The sequence below is a fragment of the Podarcis bocagei genome (genome assembly GCF_964188305.1).
Source record: "Podarcis bocagei genome assembly, chromosome: 2".
In the NCBI taxonomy this organism is placed as follows: Eukaryota; Metazoa; Chordata; class Lepidosauria; order Squamata; family Lacertidae; genus Podarcis; species Podarcis bocagei.
Genome location: NC_138126.1, coordinates 20357868 through 20373920, shown reverse-complemented (window position 1 = coordinate 20373920; position 16053 = coordinate 20357868). Strand labels below are relative to the sequence as shown.

At 44.9% G+C, this 16053-nt stretch overlaps 1 protein-coding gene and 1 long non-coding RNA gene across 2 annotated transcripts in view; both read right to left on the bottom strand.

The window, feature by feature from the left end:
• The window catches only part of LOC308579675 (C-type lectin domain family 2 member D-like), a gene marked incomplete at its 5' end in the record, with an annotated part of 35506 nt that extends 21019 nt beyond the window's left edge, over positions 1 to 14487 (bottom strand). The window contains 8 exons of the mRNA XM_081180609.1: positions 6458 to 6716; positions 6809 to 6985; positions 8153 to 8256; positions 8684 to 8877; positions 9712 to 9843; positions 11633 to 11639; positions 13027 to 13122; positions 14461 to 14487. Coding sequence (XP_081036735.1) covers positions 6838 to 6985; positions 8153 to 8256; positions 8684 to 8877; positions 9712 to 9843; positions 11633 to 11639; positions 13027 to 13122; positions 14461 to 14487 — 708 coding nt within the window. The 3' untranslated portion in view covers positions 6458 to 6716; positions 6809 to 6837. The remainder of the gene's footprint in view (positions 1 to 6457; positions 6717 to 6808; positions 6986 to 8152; positions 8257 to 8683; positions 8878 to 9711; positions 9844 to 11632; positions 11640 to 13026; positions 13123 to 14460) is intronic.
• On the bottom strand, positions 4583 to 6102 carry LOC308579793. The gene is made up of 2 exons (XR_014004585.1): positions 5762 to 6102; positions 4583 to 4873 (listed from the first exon to the last, which is right to left on the bottom strand). It is a non-coding gene; the product is annotated as an uncharacterized lncRNA (long non-coding RNA).
• Positions 14488 to 16053: the final 1566 nt, after the last annotated feature.

Here is a 16053-nt window from a genome sequence, read left to right as displayed (position 1 = left end):
CACAGGGCAGGGCAGCCATCTCTCTCTCTTTCACCACATGCATCGAAGACAAAACATCTACTAAGTCAAAGATGCCCTCTTGGCTTCCAGCCAAGAGAGGACAAAGAGACTGTCTTCTTATAAGATAGATCCAAGTGTATATTACTTCATTAAGCCTAAGTCTGCCTTCTGGGATCTGATTGTGAACAGAATTTGAGTAAACTCTTTTTATACTTTTGTAAAAGACTGTGTCGTCTCTTATATTTTATGAGGGAATAAGGGGAAAATACCAGAACAGTTATTATAGAGGCTTTAGCGAGCCTGAGCAAACGCACCCATTGCAAAGTTTAAAATAAGAGGAATGTTACTCTGCTGAAATTGTGGAACTTGTTAACACAAGTTGGATAAGGATCCCTGAACATTCCCACATATTGCATCTGCAGAAAACAGCAGGAGGAGACTTTTTCAGGTGGTTCACAATTTAGCAGAACCACCTGCTACATCGGGGCCCAGTACGGGCCACACGATCTCCTGCAATGATTTTGCAAAGTTTTTTGCAGATAAAGCCGCTCAGATTCGGGAAGAGGTAGACGCCACCATGGGAGCAGGGCCGGGGCGGGAGAGTGCTAGAGTCCTGTCTAGTCAAGTTGCGTGGGATCAATTCCAATCTGTTACCTCCGAGGATGTGGACAGGCTGCTTGGACGAGTGAAACCAAGCACCTGTCTCCTTGCCCATCCTGGCTTTTAAAAGCTAGCCGGCAAGGGCTGGACGATGGGCTTCGTGGGGTGGTGAATGCTTCCCTCCGTGAGGGAGCCTTCCCAGACCCGCTGAAAGAGGCGGTTATTAAACCGCTTCTTAAAAAACCATCTTTAGATACGGCCACTATGGCCAACTATTGCCCAGTCTCAAATCTTCCATTCTTGGGCAAGGTGATTGAGCGAGTGGTTGCTGAACAACTCCAGGCACGCCTGGAAGAAGCGGACCATTTGGATCCCTTTCAGTCAGGATTCAGGCCTCATCATGGGACTGAAACTGCCTTGGTCGCACTGGTTGATGATCTCCTGCGGGCTAGGGACAAAGGTGAGAGCTGTTTCCTAGTTCTGCTGGATGTCTCAGCGGTGTTTGATACTGTTATGTACTGAAGTTCTCACCCTGGGCCAGCAGGGGGATACTGTAGATAGTTGTGCAAATGAAGGATCGAAAGTGACATTCAGTGATTGGATAGTTTGTATGCAAATGAAGGATCAAAAGTGACATTCAGTGATTGGATAACTTTAGAAAGTTGCTACAGTTACGTTGTTCTGGAGCTCTATATAAGCAGGCTGACTGAGCTCTTCAGTTCAGTTCTGTTCTGGCCTCTGAATAAACAAGAGCTGTTTGAAGAATCACTGTGTCGTCTGATATGTTCGCCCACAACATAACAGATACCATCGACAGTATTTTAATATATTTTTGGAAGCCGTCCAGAGTGGCTGGGGAAGCCCAGCCAGATGGGCAGGGTATAAATAATAATAAATAATAATTAATTAAATAATAATAATAATAATAATAATAATAATAATAATAATAATAATAAATATTGTAGCAGGCATGAGTTTGCTTCTTTCTTTCTTTCTTTCTTTCTTTCTTTCTTTCTTTCTTTCTTTCTTTCTTTCTTTCTTTCTTTCTTTCTAAAATATTTTTATTGGTTTTCCCATGTATACATCCTGTAACAATATTTCTCTAACAATTTTCCATATCCCCCCCGACTTCCCCTCCCATTCCCATTTTGTTTTATTTCCATATTACTGTGCCTTTTGTTTCCCAAAATTTCCCCAATACATATAATCTTACTTTTTGTTATATACAATTTTGTTTGTTTATTCAAGCTCTGCCAGTGAGTCCAATTTTTATGTTGCTTCTTCATACCTGTATATGTTGTAAATGGTTCCCATTCTCTTTTTAAAGTTTTTGTTATCTTTTTCATGTAATTTATCTGTTAATTTTGCTAGTTCTGCATATTCCATAAGTTTCCCTTGCCATTGTTCTTTCGTTGGTATATTCTTTTCTTTCTTTCTTTAACAAAATAATAAAATTCACATCTTGCTGGAGTGTAATAAAACCTCTTGTGTTTTCCACACAAACACACACACAATTAGCATATAAAAACATCCCAAATTAGCATATAAAAACATTGGCACAGCTCTTTTACGGATCCTTTCTTGGCCTGCCTCCCTCCTCCTCGTTCATTCCCCTTGAAAGAGTGCAATCCAAACTCCTCAGAGCCCTTCTACAAGTTCCTAGATGTGTTTCAAATGCATAGGTCAGACTAGAAACAGGCATGATGAAAGTCGAAGCTCATATTGTCTAGTGGCTAACTCTGAAACTGCTCCCCCAAGGAATAGCCCCAGTGATTCTGAGCGACCAGTTTCACTCTGGTTGGCAGACAGCAGTCTTAAACACTCTTCAGAAACTGGGCCTTGCTCCCCAAACCCTCATAACTATGGGCCTGGGCCAAGCTAGATCCATGGTTAGGCAAAGAATTATGGACACAGAGAGACAACAGGACTGTACAAGGGTCCCCGATTATAAAATCACAGAAAACTGGAGATACGTTTGCTCCCGCAGCATATCTATGTTTCCTCACATCCAGAAAGGGCTTTTACTCTTGCTAGAAGCTCGGCCTTGCCCTCACTGGTTCTGGAAGGCTGCTATAGAAGGGTCCTGTACGCACAGAGACTTTGCACCTGCCCATTAGGGGTAATAGGAAGCGTCGAACATGTATTTTTTAGATGTCATTTTTATGCTGAGATTCGTAGAGACACCAATGATCCTTTGCTGAAGAGACTCGCCGAACTTTCAGACAAGTCTAAACTTAATTCTCTCCTCTCATTTGGAGGGCTGTCCTGCCACTTCCACCCTTTTTGAAAAAAAGGTTCCATAAAGCAGGTTTCTTGCTTTGAAATTTTATTTTATTATTTTTAGAGAAAGTGGTAGTAGCGCATACGGTAACTGCCTCAGTGATGGTTGGACCTCCTCTTTGTCTCGTCTGCTCAATCTGCTGCAGCCTGTCTTCGCATGCACAGGAAGTCCCCAACTCACCAGGGGTTTGAGACCTGTCAGCTCCCCTCACCTGGTTTAGCCAACTATTCAACGGTGTCTCCGAAAAATTTTACATATCACTTGGGAAGACAGGCGAACTAATATCAGTGTACTGGAAGAAGCAAAGGTCACCAGTGTCAAAGCAATGATTCTTCAACATCAGCTTGGTTGGACTGGTCATGTTGTGCAGATGCTGATTATTGTCTTCCAAAGCAACTACTCTATTCCCAACTTAAAAATGGAAAGTGTAATGCTGGTGGCCAACAAAAGAGGTGTAAAGACTCCCTCAAGGCAAATCTTTAAAAATGTAGTATAAACACTGACAACTGGGAAACACTGGCCTGCGAGCGCTCCAGTTGGAGAACAGCCTTTACCAAAGGTGTCATGGGCTTTGAAGACACTCGAACTCAGGACGCAAGGGAGAAACGTGCTAAGAGGAAGGCACGCTCGGCAAATCCACACCGTGATCAACTCCTGCCCGGGAACCAATGCCCCCACTGTAGAAGGGCGTGTGGGTCCAGAACTGGCCTCCACAGTCACTTACAGACTTATTGTTAAAACCGTGTTTATGGAAAACAAAAGCCATTCCCAGGTGTGTCTACTGTCGCATGCTGGCAGGTTCTAGGAGCCACAGGTGAGAGCTGAGTGCAGGGTGGGGACCAAAGGTGGACAAACTACTCCAGAAGCGGCACACTGTGTTCCCTACCATAGGCCCCCCCTTCCCCAATGGATACAGTTAATCACTAAAAACCATACATTTATTACATTGACACACAGGAGCCTCTTCAGTAGGGCTGGTGAGTGTGGGCCTCACCCCCTAGGCCAGGTGGAAAGGGCCTTGCGGGGAGAGGCCTTCACGCCTCACAGCCGGGCGATGTTCCTCCGGCGTAGTGTTCATGTGCTCTGCATGTTTATATCCACAAACCCCCCCCCCCATTTTGCTGCCTTGTTGGATCTATTTGCACCACTATAGCAATTATAGATAAGTCCGGCAAGCTGTTTCTCAGAATTAAAGTGTTTTCCTCCATGTTTGCAGGGTAAAAACAAATGCAGTTTCTATAATGTGTGTGTAGGTCAGTTGCAGTTTTTCCTATGTACTGGATGTGAGCCTGGTGGCATTCCCTTTCTGGCTATGCACAGTGGGGCTTCAGGGGGACCCTAGCAAGAACCAAGATCCCCCTATCTCTGTGGAGAAGCCTTCTTAGGTACACAGCCTGTTCCCTGCATCTCCCCTGGGCACCTCTTCCATCTCTTCCACCCTTTCTTTCTCTTCCACCCTTCATTTTGCCGGAGCCACAGCAGCTGGACTCCTCCCCTACCATCAGGCATGTGACTGAGACTTCCCCATCCTTCTTTTCCCATAGGTTGGGCTGGATTAACACCTTTAGAGGCCCTAAGCACTTTAAAGATTGGGGTGCCCCATATATATCTAACCCAAAATAGTGAAACGAGTAAGACGTAAAATTATATTATATTTTTCAAAATGAAACAAAGCTTACAGCAAGATGGAAAACCATGATGATTTTTGTATACTTCCACTTTATTTATATTTGATCTTTTTTCTCCTCCTTTTTTCTAATTGCAGTGTCTTTGATCAGATCCCCCAAACTAATCTTATGTAACACATCTGCATCTGGCAATGGAAAATTTCTGTTGTGCTCCTCCCTTCCCTCCATGCCCTAAGTACATGCTTCGTTTGCTTGAGGTTAATCATCACCATCATCATCATCATCATTTTATTTGTATGCAGCCTTTTCACATTTAAAACAATGCTCAAGGCGGCTTACAACATGAGAACATCTACCGTAGAATCTGGCGTATTAGGCGACTGGGCGTATAAGATGGCCCCCCAACTTTTGCTGCCAGGGGCAAAGCGCGCACCCCTCCACTGCCTCTGCTATCGCAGCAGCAGCAGCAGCCTGAGGCGAAGTGTTAGGTGGGCAGAACTCCCTCCCTCCCGGCTTCCTCCCTCCCTCCATGAAAAGGCCGCGAGCAGGTGCCTCGGCCTCCACCACCCTCACTTGTGGGGAAGCCACGCACTACCAGTGAAATATACTCAGAGTCGCAAAGTGATTTCATGCTCTTTATTCAGCTCATAGTGGTGAGGAGGAATGAATGAAAGTCCCCTCAAAGTATCTGCTTTATATACATTATTTACACAATGGGCTGCACATGATTGGTTAATTCTGGAATTCTACTGTAAGCCAATCAGGTTGTGGATTCACTTATATCTGGAGCATGACTGGGTGGTTCCTGCCAACCAATCATACTGCTGCATTGTTCTTGGACCAATCAGACTGCTGCATTCTGAATCCTATTGTTCTAGGACCAATCAGACTGCTGCAATTTGGATCCTATTGTTCTAGGACCAATCAGACTGCTGCAGTTTGGATCCTATTCAACTCAGTACATAACAACCAGCAATAGGCGGGCGGCCAGTCAAGCGCGTGCTTGGAAGGACTTTCCGTGGTGAGGAGAGAGCGGCAGCCAACGGTACAGAAGAGGAGGGGCTGCGTCCCCTTCTGTGGGGAGGGAGGAGGAGCGATGGTAGAAGGGACGCCTTTGCTCACCGGCTCCCTCTCCTCCTTCTCAGCAGGTGGCTCCGTGTATACCCGGAGTACAAGATGACCCCGACTTTTGGAGTAATTTTCCAGGGATAAAAAGTCGTCTTGTACGCCAGAACATACGGTGCATAATTACCAACATAACAAAAGTCATAAACAATAAATAAAACACATGAAAATGTACACAATCAGTTGGAAAAACATTTCCACATAAATCAGAAAATCTAAAACTAAGAATACAGCATTAATATCAATCACAATTTAAGATGACATAGATAAAAAATAAAATTTTAAACGAAAACAAAAATGGAGCCCTCTCTGCCCAGCAGCACTTCTTTATGGAGCCTGTCAGGCCCCAAGCCAGGTGGAGAGAAGCAGCTCAGTCCCTGCAGGTTAATCCAGCCCTGGGTTGGGCCTCCAGGAAACGTCCACAGGTGGCCTCTTCAGGACCCATTGCCTGGCTGGTGTGGACTGGGGCCTACTGGCAAGGGACTACGGAGCCCTGTGAGCCCATCACAGAAGCTGGCAGCCATGGATGAGCCATGCATTCCATATTAAGGACACAATTTCTGGCAGAATACAGATGCCAGCAACATGATGACACTAGTGGACACTTCCTCTGGCTATGAGGAGCCACTGGACAATGCCAAGTGAAATGAAAGGAATTGGATAATGTTTTGCCTAGGATCCCCAACTGTGCTACACAAATAATGTATGCCAGAAACATGAGAGCTGCCAGTCTCCAGCACAAAGCCCCCAAGAAAACTCACAAGCAGGGTATAATGGAGATAGGCATCCTCTCTGAGGGTCCTCAGAAAACCAAGTTGTACACCTGCCTCTGAATGGGGTGGTCCAGTCCCTGACTGCCCTGGTTAATAGCGGTTGATATGCCTGTGCTCTTTGAACTAAGGATAGTCTACTTTGAAAGCCACTTATGCTTGCGGCCATCGTAACTTCCTATAGCAATGAACACATGACAACTTTCTGCGGCAAGCCACCAGAGCAGAGCTGCACGTTCTTCTTGCATTCAGCCTGCACCAAGAGAACTTTTGTGTAGGTGGTCATCTCCGCAACTCTAATACAGTGACAATCTGAAATAGAAGACGCAATCAAACTGCAGCGGAGTGGAAATAGTGCTGATTGTGATTAATATGGGCCAGAATGGAAATTGCTGATTTATTACATCCCTGGGGTTGATCATAATTTCTCTTGTCATCTGATTTTTCCTGCTGTAGAGTTTTTATTCCTCATATACGCATCAGGGTGACTGCAGATCCACTTTATTGGTATGTGGCAACGGGAGGCAATGGCAAACTCCTTGCTTAGATAGGCACAGTTTTCACTTCCTTTCACCACCAACCTGCAACACAAGCAGAAAAGTTGAGGTGGGCAAGCCAGGTTGGTTGCTCTGTTTTGCATGGGTGGGACAGTGTCACGAACTATGTAGCCAAGAATCAGATCCATTAAAAATGGGAACTTAGTTCCAGATCATCAGTATTTCATAACTCTGTAGCTCTGAGACTTATGGTGCAATCCTGTACACATGTCTACTCAGAAGAAAACCCCATTGTGTTCATCACAGCTAAAGAACCCTTGGCAGGTGGCCATCCAACCTCTATTTTAAAACCTCCGATAAAGGATAGACCACCACCTCCCAAGGGAGCCTGTTTCACTGTTGGACAGCTCTTACTGCCAGAAAGTTCTTCCTGAGTTTTGGTAGGAATCTCCTTTCTGGAATCCATTGATTTGGGGCCTGTGTTACATGACTGGCTTGCCAGCCTGGGAGACAGCGCTACTGGAGATTGGCACAGCATAGCAGGATTGTTAGATAGCAGATTAAGAAAGTGTGAGAGTATGTGGCTTATGTTTCTTGATTATACTCATAAATCTGCCTCCCTAAAGAAACCACCTTTAACATTATGGAGAGATCTGATCCATGGATAAGCTTCACCCTGTGTGGTTTTGTATTTTGGTTGTATGACAGATGAGCTGTACTTGATATTTTGTATTGTTTCCTTTCTCTTCACTGTTTACTGAAAAAGCAATAAAATACTTAGCATATTTTTCGCTCTATAAGACGCACTCTTCCCCTCATAAAAAGTAAGGGGAAATGTGTGTGCATCTTATGGAGCGAATGCAGGCAGGAGGCTCTGCTCAGTCGATTCCATAATATGTAATGTGTGAAGAAACACATTACTGCATTCTGAATCGCCTACCGTTCAGCTTAATTGATTGACCTTAAGTCTTATGAGAGTGGGAGGACAAGGACTTTCTCCACACCAGAGGTAGCTCAAGAGCCTTAGCTGAAGCTTGTCAGCAGTGTGGATGGTTTCTGTGTGTCTGGTCAGAGGTGAGAAACCCCAACATATCAGAAAGGTTACTGAGAGGTTTATGCTTTGAGTGCAATTCTGATTCCCTGAAGTTCACGTTCTGGACTGATTTTTGGTTGCACATTCAGGTTTGATCAACTCACTGTACCCAGCATGGCTCCTGCTTAGTCCCAATTTGGAGAAGAACAAGGACTCACGTGTTACTGTATTCTGACCCATCTGCCCATATCCAGGTATCATTGAAGTCCTTCCGGAGGCCGATCCAATGGTCAGCTTCACCCTTGAACCGGAGCATGAACACCTTGGTTGAAAACACACAAACAGCTTAGAGCAATGCCTCCAAATGAGTCTTCCACCTCAAATAATGCCAATTGTGGGAGGAGAACAAGAACTTCCAACACAGACCTGGGCAGTGAGACTGGAAATGCAAAGAGAGTGAGGCTTAGATAGCAGAAGGAAAGCTTTGCTGAAAAGGGAGGAAGGAGGTTCAAGGAGGATAGGAAAGTGGCTGAAGGAAGCCTATAGGCAGGGATGGGGAACTTGCTGGAGAATTGATCTACAATTCCTATTATCCTATAATGGCTGCAAGTTGGATAATTTGTTTGCATCAAGCTATGACAAAGCCAAGTTAGCTCACAGATTCTCTTTATATTTCCATAAGGATAGCTCATCCCTAGTGCTGTGCAGGAGATAATTCTCACAAGCATTTATACATTTGTTGGTCTCACCTTTTCCAGCTCACTCTGAATCGTAGCCAGAGAAGAGCCCTGGGAAATGCAAAAGCTCTGGGCAGAAGTCCAGTTTCTTTCTTCTTCTGAGAAAAAGTAACACTTCCCTTCATAAACAATCCAGCCAGCTGGGCACACTGCTCTCAAAGCAGCAGAGTAATTCACATCAGGGGAAGTCTGGTTGGATTTCCCCCCTGCAAGAGAGAGAAAGTTCTGCTGTGTACTGGGATCTGCACATAACATTGGCTCCTGTCCATTTCAACCTCTGGCTCGGAGGGAGGGCAAAGAAGGACCAGCTTTTGTGGCTCCTGGGTTCAGATGCTTCTTGGAGAGTGGAACGGGAAGTAGCAGTAGAGGAATCACACAACTTGGGGAAGCTTTGTGGAAGAGCATATGCCCACACTGCCCGGGGTGGGCGCTCCCGAGGGGTGTGTGGTGCGAAGGGTGCCCTCCCAAGCGTGGGATAGAGGCTCGGGTGACCCGAAGCAGGATGCGCACCTTGCAGCCGGGGGTGGAGCAAGCCACCCATGGGGGCAAAGTGAGCCGCCCATGGTGAGCCGCCCATGGCAGACATTTGGCCTGCCCGTGACTCCCAAACATCCTCCAAGCTGTCAAAATGAAGGGGGAAAGGGGGAATGCCGTCGGCAAAGAGGCGCAACTCCCCCCCTTACCTTGATGGCTTGGGGTAGGCTTGGGAGCTGAATGTCACCTGTGAGGGCACCTGGGGTGGTTTGCCCCTACCGCCATTCCCTTCCTAGGCCCAGGGAAGAGCATCTGCTTTGCGTGCTGAAGGTCCCATGTTCAATCTCCAGCATCTTCAGGTAGGGCTGGGAAAGATCCCCTCCAAAGTCCCAGAGAGCCATTGGCAAGAGCATGAATAATACGGATTCAGCTAAAGGCAGCTGTTTTCCTAACTGCTGCTGCTAAGTGTGAACTGGCCATTAGAAGCCAAAGTGCTGATGGAAGGCAGAGGTCATGACTGGGGCAGACCTGGAAGAAAGCACTAAGAAAACAAGCAGAAAACTCACCTCTCTGGACAGCAAGAGCAATGATGGTGATGGTGGTGATGGTGGTGATGAGGAGGAGGAGGAGTTCAATGATGATGATATTAATATTGAATTCAATTGAGAATCTTTTATGGTGATAATTATGGTGACCCCCTGAAAGGAAATTAACACACACAAATAATGGTCTTGATTTACCATTGGTAGGGAAGAAATAAGAAGAACACAGATCTCACCTACAAGGGGTGTTTCACATGTAGCCACATCACAACACACACACACACACACACACACACACACACACACACACACACCTACTACCAGAACTTTGCTGTTGTTACTTCAATATCTATTTCTTTTGGGCATTCAGGAATTTGGAGTTGGCATATTTCAATTTTTTTCTATCTCCTGCATTGTTAGCATAGCTAATTGTCTCTCCAGCATCTTAATTTGCCAGGTAATATTTGTATTTGTTGGCAATTGTTGGCAGCTCTTTTTCTTTTTATCTAATTTATGTTATGTTGTATAAAATAACCTCTTATATAATATGCTTTACTTGCCTCCCATACCATACATATTTCTGTACCTTTATCTAAATTATTCTCAAAATTCTTTTTCTTAATTTGGGGTTGGAACACATTATCCAGCAGCCTTTTGACACCCAGACAGTCAGATTCTTACTGAGATATGAGTGACAGCCCCCCCCCCCGATCCCCACAGCAAGGCTTGGAGGCCTCACCTCACCGACAGCCCCATCCAGCTCATCCACACAGCTGTTAAACTGGGCAGGCAATTTTGGGGGTCATCCTTTGGGGGCAAAAACTGATCGCTACTAGGAATAGCTAGAGGGCAAACTGGGATAGACACCTACCAAGATAAGGCATTTGATCAGAAAGAGCAATCTTTTATCTATAGCTGAAGAATTCAACTGGTCCCACAGTCCATCTACAGAACTGAGAGGCATCTTCAATTATTTGAGGATATGCAGAAGACATCTCCCCGGCCTCTCCTACGTGACTCACCTTCAAATGGCTCCTTTTAATCCTTTTCAGTAAATCTAAGGCAGGATGGGCAGAAAATGATGCAAAGACAGATGCCTCAACCAGCTCAGTCCTCAGCTGTTTTCTGAGATCTTACCAAGCACTGACCATACTTGTTAGAGGTGTCGGGTGGTTGCTCGAGAGCAATCAGGCAAGATGCCTCACTAGTCTGTTCTAAAGCTTTCTTATTGGTGGTAAAAACCTTTACAATGCAGAGCGCCTCTATTCCATGTCTTGCTCATTCACTGGCAGAATCTGAGAGTGGGCAGTCCTTAAACCTTCCCCAGCAGAGTAGTCTCTTGACCCCCAGTCTACGCCTCTCTTCTCTGCGTGGAAGCCTACTGTGCAAAGAAGGCTTGGGTAAAGGGGGACCTCCCTCCTCCCTGCTTTGTCAGGCAAGGTGTCCTGGCACCGCCTTGCCTCCTCCAAGCCCTGCATCTCCTGCCCACTAGAGGCGTGGCTTCCTTCCTCCGCTGAGGAAGTGCTGCTTCCCACGATCTTTGGGGGCTCTCTGTAATCCATCCGTCTTCCCCCCCCCTCGCCCCCTCGCTGATGGCAGATCCCTGACAATAGCCTTTCAAGTTCACAGACATACAAACTTGAAACTGAACTTGAAATCTAAACAGGGCCAAAGCTCTCCAGATGCTGCAGTAGCCAATGATGACATTTTGTGCTCATGTGGCCACTGAAGTAGGAATGGGGGGGGCAGAGGGGCGCCCTGCCCTGGGTACTGGAGGAGCTATTTATGCCCCTGCATGGGGCTTGGCAGCAGTGAATATGGACTTCCCTGTCATTGCCAATTGGTTTTCTGGTCGTCATGCTGCAGCAATTTATTTAAATCTTCATATCCTTTGTAACCAAAAGGCTTAGCCATATTAAAAACTGCCTTCTGTTTCACCACTTACCTGATTGCTATAGCGAAAGAGGAATTATGTGCAGATAAATGGACTGTGAGCTGCTGGAATTGGGGCAGGTGGCTTCCTCTCTCCCTTAACCACATCTACACTAGGCATGGGGTGGGGGGTGGGGGGTGGGGGAGGAGAAGGTTGCCCAGCATAGAAACTACCATGGTTGCCAGATGGTAGCCCTCCAATTCATCCTTTGGCCAACCACTTGTGTTTCTATGCTGGGCATGGAGGGAACAAAAGCAATAATGAATGACTGCAGCCAAGACAGCATGAATGATACAGTGCTGTGGAACTACGACTTGTGGTATTCAGTGCAAAATCCAACTTTTTCAGAATCCCATCTTTCATTCTCCCCCCCCCTTTTTTTAAAAAAGCAAAGTTTCTAGTTCATATAATTCTATGCCACAATGCTTGCTCGATCTTGGAAGCAAAATAATGGCTAAAAAAGTTTTATTTAACAGCCAGGGTGGTTGTGGTGGTGAATCTTCGTTTATCCGCAATCCTTTTTTTTATGCCAATGCGTTGAGCTTGCATAATCAATACAAGTTTCGGAACTGCACATAACTTTGATCACCTTGGTGCAAAAACTTGGAGGGTTGTGTGGTTCGGTTTGTTTTAGTGCAGAATACGCACAAAACTGGCCAAACGGTTATAATTATAATTATTGATTACAGAGCAGACATTTAGCATATGCATCAATCTCTCTCTCTCCCCCTTGTAGTTGATGAAAATAAAGCAGGGGTGGGTGATGAAGAAGGAGAAAACATATACTTTTAAAGATCAGGCTGTGTATTTTGGTAGGTTTTCATAGTTTGCCAAATCCTGCCCAGCCTAAGTAGCCATAGGTGATGATGAGGATGGGCCTCAATAGCTGAGGAGTAGCATATATATACAACAGGTTAAGGGCTTTCTCTGTTTCATGACACTCTTTCTGTCACCCCAGATGCCCATTTTTATTTTTATTTTTGCAACTCCATTTCCCGGAGTTAATACAAGCACCTGCCCACTGATTTGCATCTTTGCATTTCATTAGCTTTTCTGAAGTGAAGAAACAACAACTCCCAGAATAACAGTATTCAGAGAGCCTTTTAAAAAGTTACTGGGAACCAGGCAGAGGGCCTTCTCGGTAGTGGCACCTGCCCTGTGGAATGCCCTCCCATCAGATGTCAAGGAAATATACAACTATCTGACTTTTAGAAGACATCTGAAGGCAGCCCTGTTTAGGGAAGATTTCAATGTTTGATGCTTTGTTGTGTTTTTAATATTCTGTTGAGAGCCGCCCAGGGGCTGGGGAAACCCAATCAGATGGGCGGGGTATTTATCATCATCATCATCATCATCATCATCATCATCATCATCAAAGACACCTTTGCCTAAGGAGGCAAACTTACCAGCAGCATCTCCAGCCTCTTCCCTTGGTTCACTGCAAGGACCTCCCTGCTGTCCCTCTTGCTTTTCAACAAGGCCAGGTGGTGTTGAAATAGTGCCTGCCAAAAGCAAAGAGCAGATGGGTGTTCAAGGCTTAGGGAGTGGGCAGTTCTGTGTTTCTGCATCGTTCTCCTGCCATAGGCTCCCTCCATAGACATGAACAAAGCAAGCAGATCATAGGCAGTTCTAGGATGCCCAAATACTCCTGAGAGGTGTAGCCTCCTTACAAGGTGTGCACTCTTTCCTGCAATGTTCTAGTTCTAGGTTCCTGTTCCTGTAAGCACCTGGTATCATGTTTTTAATATTCTGTTGGGAGCTGCCCAGAGTGGTTGGGGAAACCCAGCCAGATGGGTGGGGTATTATTATTATTATTATTATTAAACATCACTATCACCATCAAAACAGCTACAGGTGATTTTTCATTAATATCCACTTTTCTTTTCTTTTTAAAGCGTTTATTAATTTTCCAATAAAAACATCTAATTAACATATCAAATCAAATCCAATAAAAATAAAAAACTAAAATAAAAAAGTCCAATTGTCTTCCAAATTGTAATAATTTTTGTTTTGGCTTCCCACGGTCTGAATTCCGAAGTGCTTTCAACATCATAGTCCTGCCTCTCATCATCATCAATGTTTTTCATAATTCCATATCCGATCTTTCCCTCCACGTTTTGACTCTGGTTCTGTGGTCCTCATTCATGTCAGAAAACAGATACATTTTTTTCTATGTCCGTATATTTTTCTGTATATTGTACTCTTTCAGCTGTTTTTATTTTTTCATCGCACCGCTTCATTTAATTGCATCCAAATCCAGAGTTCTGTCCAGCTCTTTAAGAATTGTTATTTTGGCAGCTCCCAAACCGTTAATCTTTCCTGTCCAGGTGTTATCAAAGAAACAGAGAGAAACCTCCTTCTAAAATTCCTTGTTGATTTATCTTAAACAGACTGTTTGCAATGTAGCCATATATCAGACAGTTAGCAATTGGCCTTTGGAATCCACCCAATCCCCCCTCCGGGCCCTAGAGGGGGGCTGCCAGACATCCATTTAGCCCTCTCTCTCGCTCATAATAAAAAACTTCTTTTGCAAACAGTTGTATATATAATATTGTTTCCAGTCTTTTTGACCAACCATCAGTTAGCTCCTGTTTCTCTTAATCAGGGAAGTATTTCAGATATTCCATAAGTGTGTAGTCGGTAGAAGCCATTTTGTCCTTTGTTCTTTGTTTTCATTTTTAACAGACATTTCAAATCTTAGAAGAAAAGCGGCTGCGAATAGGTCCCAATTATATATGAAAGTCCACCTGTACTCACTTTTTGAAGAGCAATTTAGGTTCTTAATGAGGCTTGGCATGCAATACGGACTTTTAATGTTAGAGGGAGGAGAAAAAACATACCAAGCCCCTCCAGATTCCAAACATCATGATGAGGATCTCTTTGAAGTTCAATCTTTTGCACCAGAGACTTTACATTCTGCAGGTTTTTTTTCCAGCTTCTTCAGTTCAGAGCGTGTCTGTTTGTTTTTCAAATCTTTATATTTTCCCAAACAGATGCGTCCGGCTATGGGGTGGCACCACAGGACTGTCAGTCTGTCCCTTGCTCCGTGACCCAGTGCCCCTGCCATCTGCCACATCGGCAGTCTGGGGCAAACCACAGGTCGTCGAGACAGTCCTCCCCTGCCCTGGGGAGGCTGCAAGGGCTAATTACCCCCATATCAGCCCTGAATTATCGGAACAGCTGAAGTCCGATCGTGTGGGTTCCGCCATTTCCCACCGCCGGAAACATTGACCCACTTTGCTTCATTTGGTAGCAAAGACTCCATGCAAGTTATTTTTTTCATTTGAAAATGGCCCACATTCATTTTCAGCCACGCAGCCGTGAATATGGCCCATCGTCACCTATGGCTACATAGGCTGGGCAGGATTTTGCAAACTACCCAAACCTGCTTACAAAATGGAATGACATGACTGCACATTCTGCAAAAAGAGATTCTTAAGAGCTTGCTCTTTAAAAAAAACCCCCAACCAACTACAATCTGTCTCCAGTCTCCATCTTAATACTTTTCATGCATCAGAATTAACTTGCTTACCAGATTTTTCTCTCCTCTCTGAATGTTCAGAATTGTAAATTGCTCCGTTCTGTTGAAGCAAAAGCGTAACTTGTTCTGCTCTGTTTACAGGTTTCTCGTAGGTATTGGCATGTTCCAGCATTTTTGGCTGACCTTCCAGAGGATCCTTCATCCTTCAGAAAGATAATAGAAAACCTTATTTACAGGCAAAACAACCTTTGCTTGCCTACATGCTATTAGGAACACCAGACGCCTTTATGAGCAACAAGAGGGAGGTATCAAAAATTTAGGTTTGCAGAAGTGCAACTAAGTGAAGAGGACAGCCCCCTAAAAAATAAAAATAAAATCCATTGAGGTCTGAGCATGCTCAGTAGCCATGGGAAAGAAGAGAGGTGGGGAATCTTTCCCCCTCAAATTTCCTTCTGTGTCACATTCCACAGAGCTAGAAGCGAAGGGCAGCAGAGGAGCCACTGTAATTTTTACCTTTGTGCGTAAGCTGTACATCTATAGAAGTTTATAAAATTATGCATGACACGAAGTGGAAAGAGAAAAGCTTTTCTCCCACTCTTGTTAGGAGACTAAAATCAGTGGGTATCCAATGAAGCTGAATGTTAGAAGATTAAGGATAAAAGAAAGTGCTTCTCTACACAGCACATACTCTAAACTATGGCACTTGATGCCCCAGGAGACAGTGACTGCCATTGTGAATGGCTTTGAAAGAGGATCGGATAAATTGATGCAGGAAAGGGCTATCAATGGCTACTAGCCACCTGCCCAGTTGGGGGCAGCAGTGTTTCCAAATACGAGCTGGCACTTGAAGGCATGCAGAAGGTACCAGCACCCCTAGGTAGGGGTGGGAGACCTGTGCTTGGAGAGCCACTGCCAGTCAGTGCCTACAGTACTGAGCTAGATGGAGCAGTGG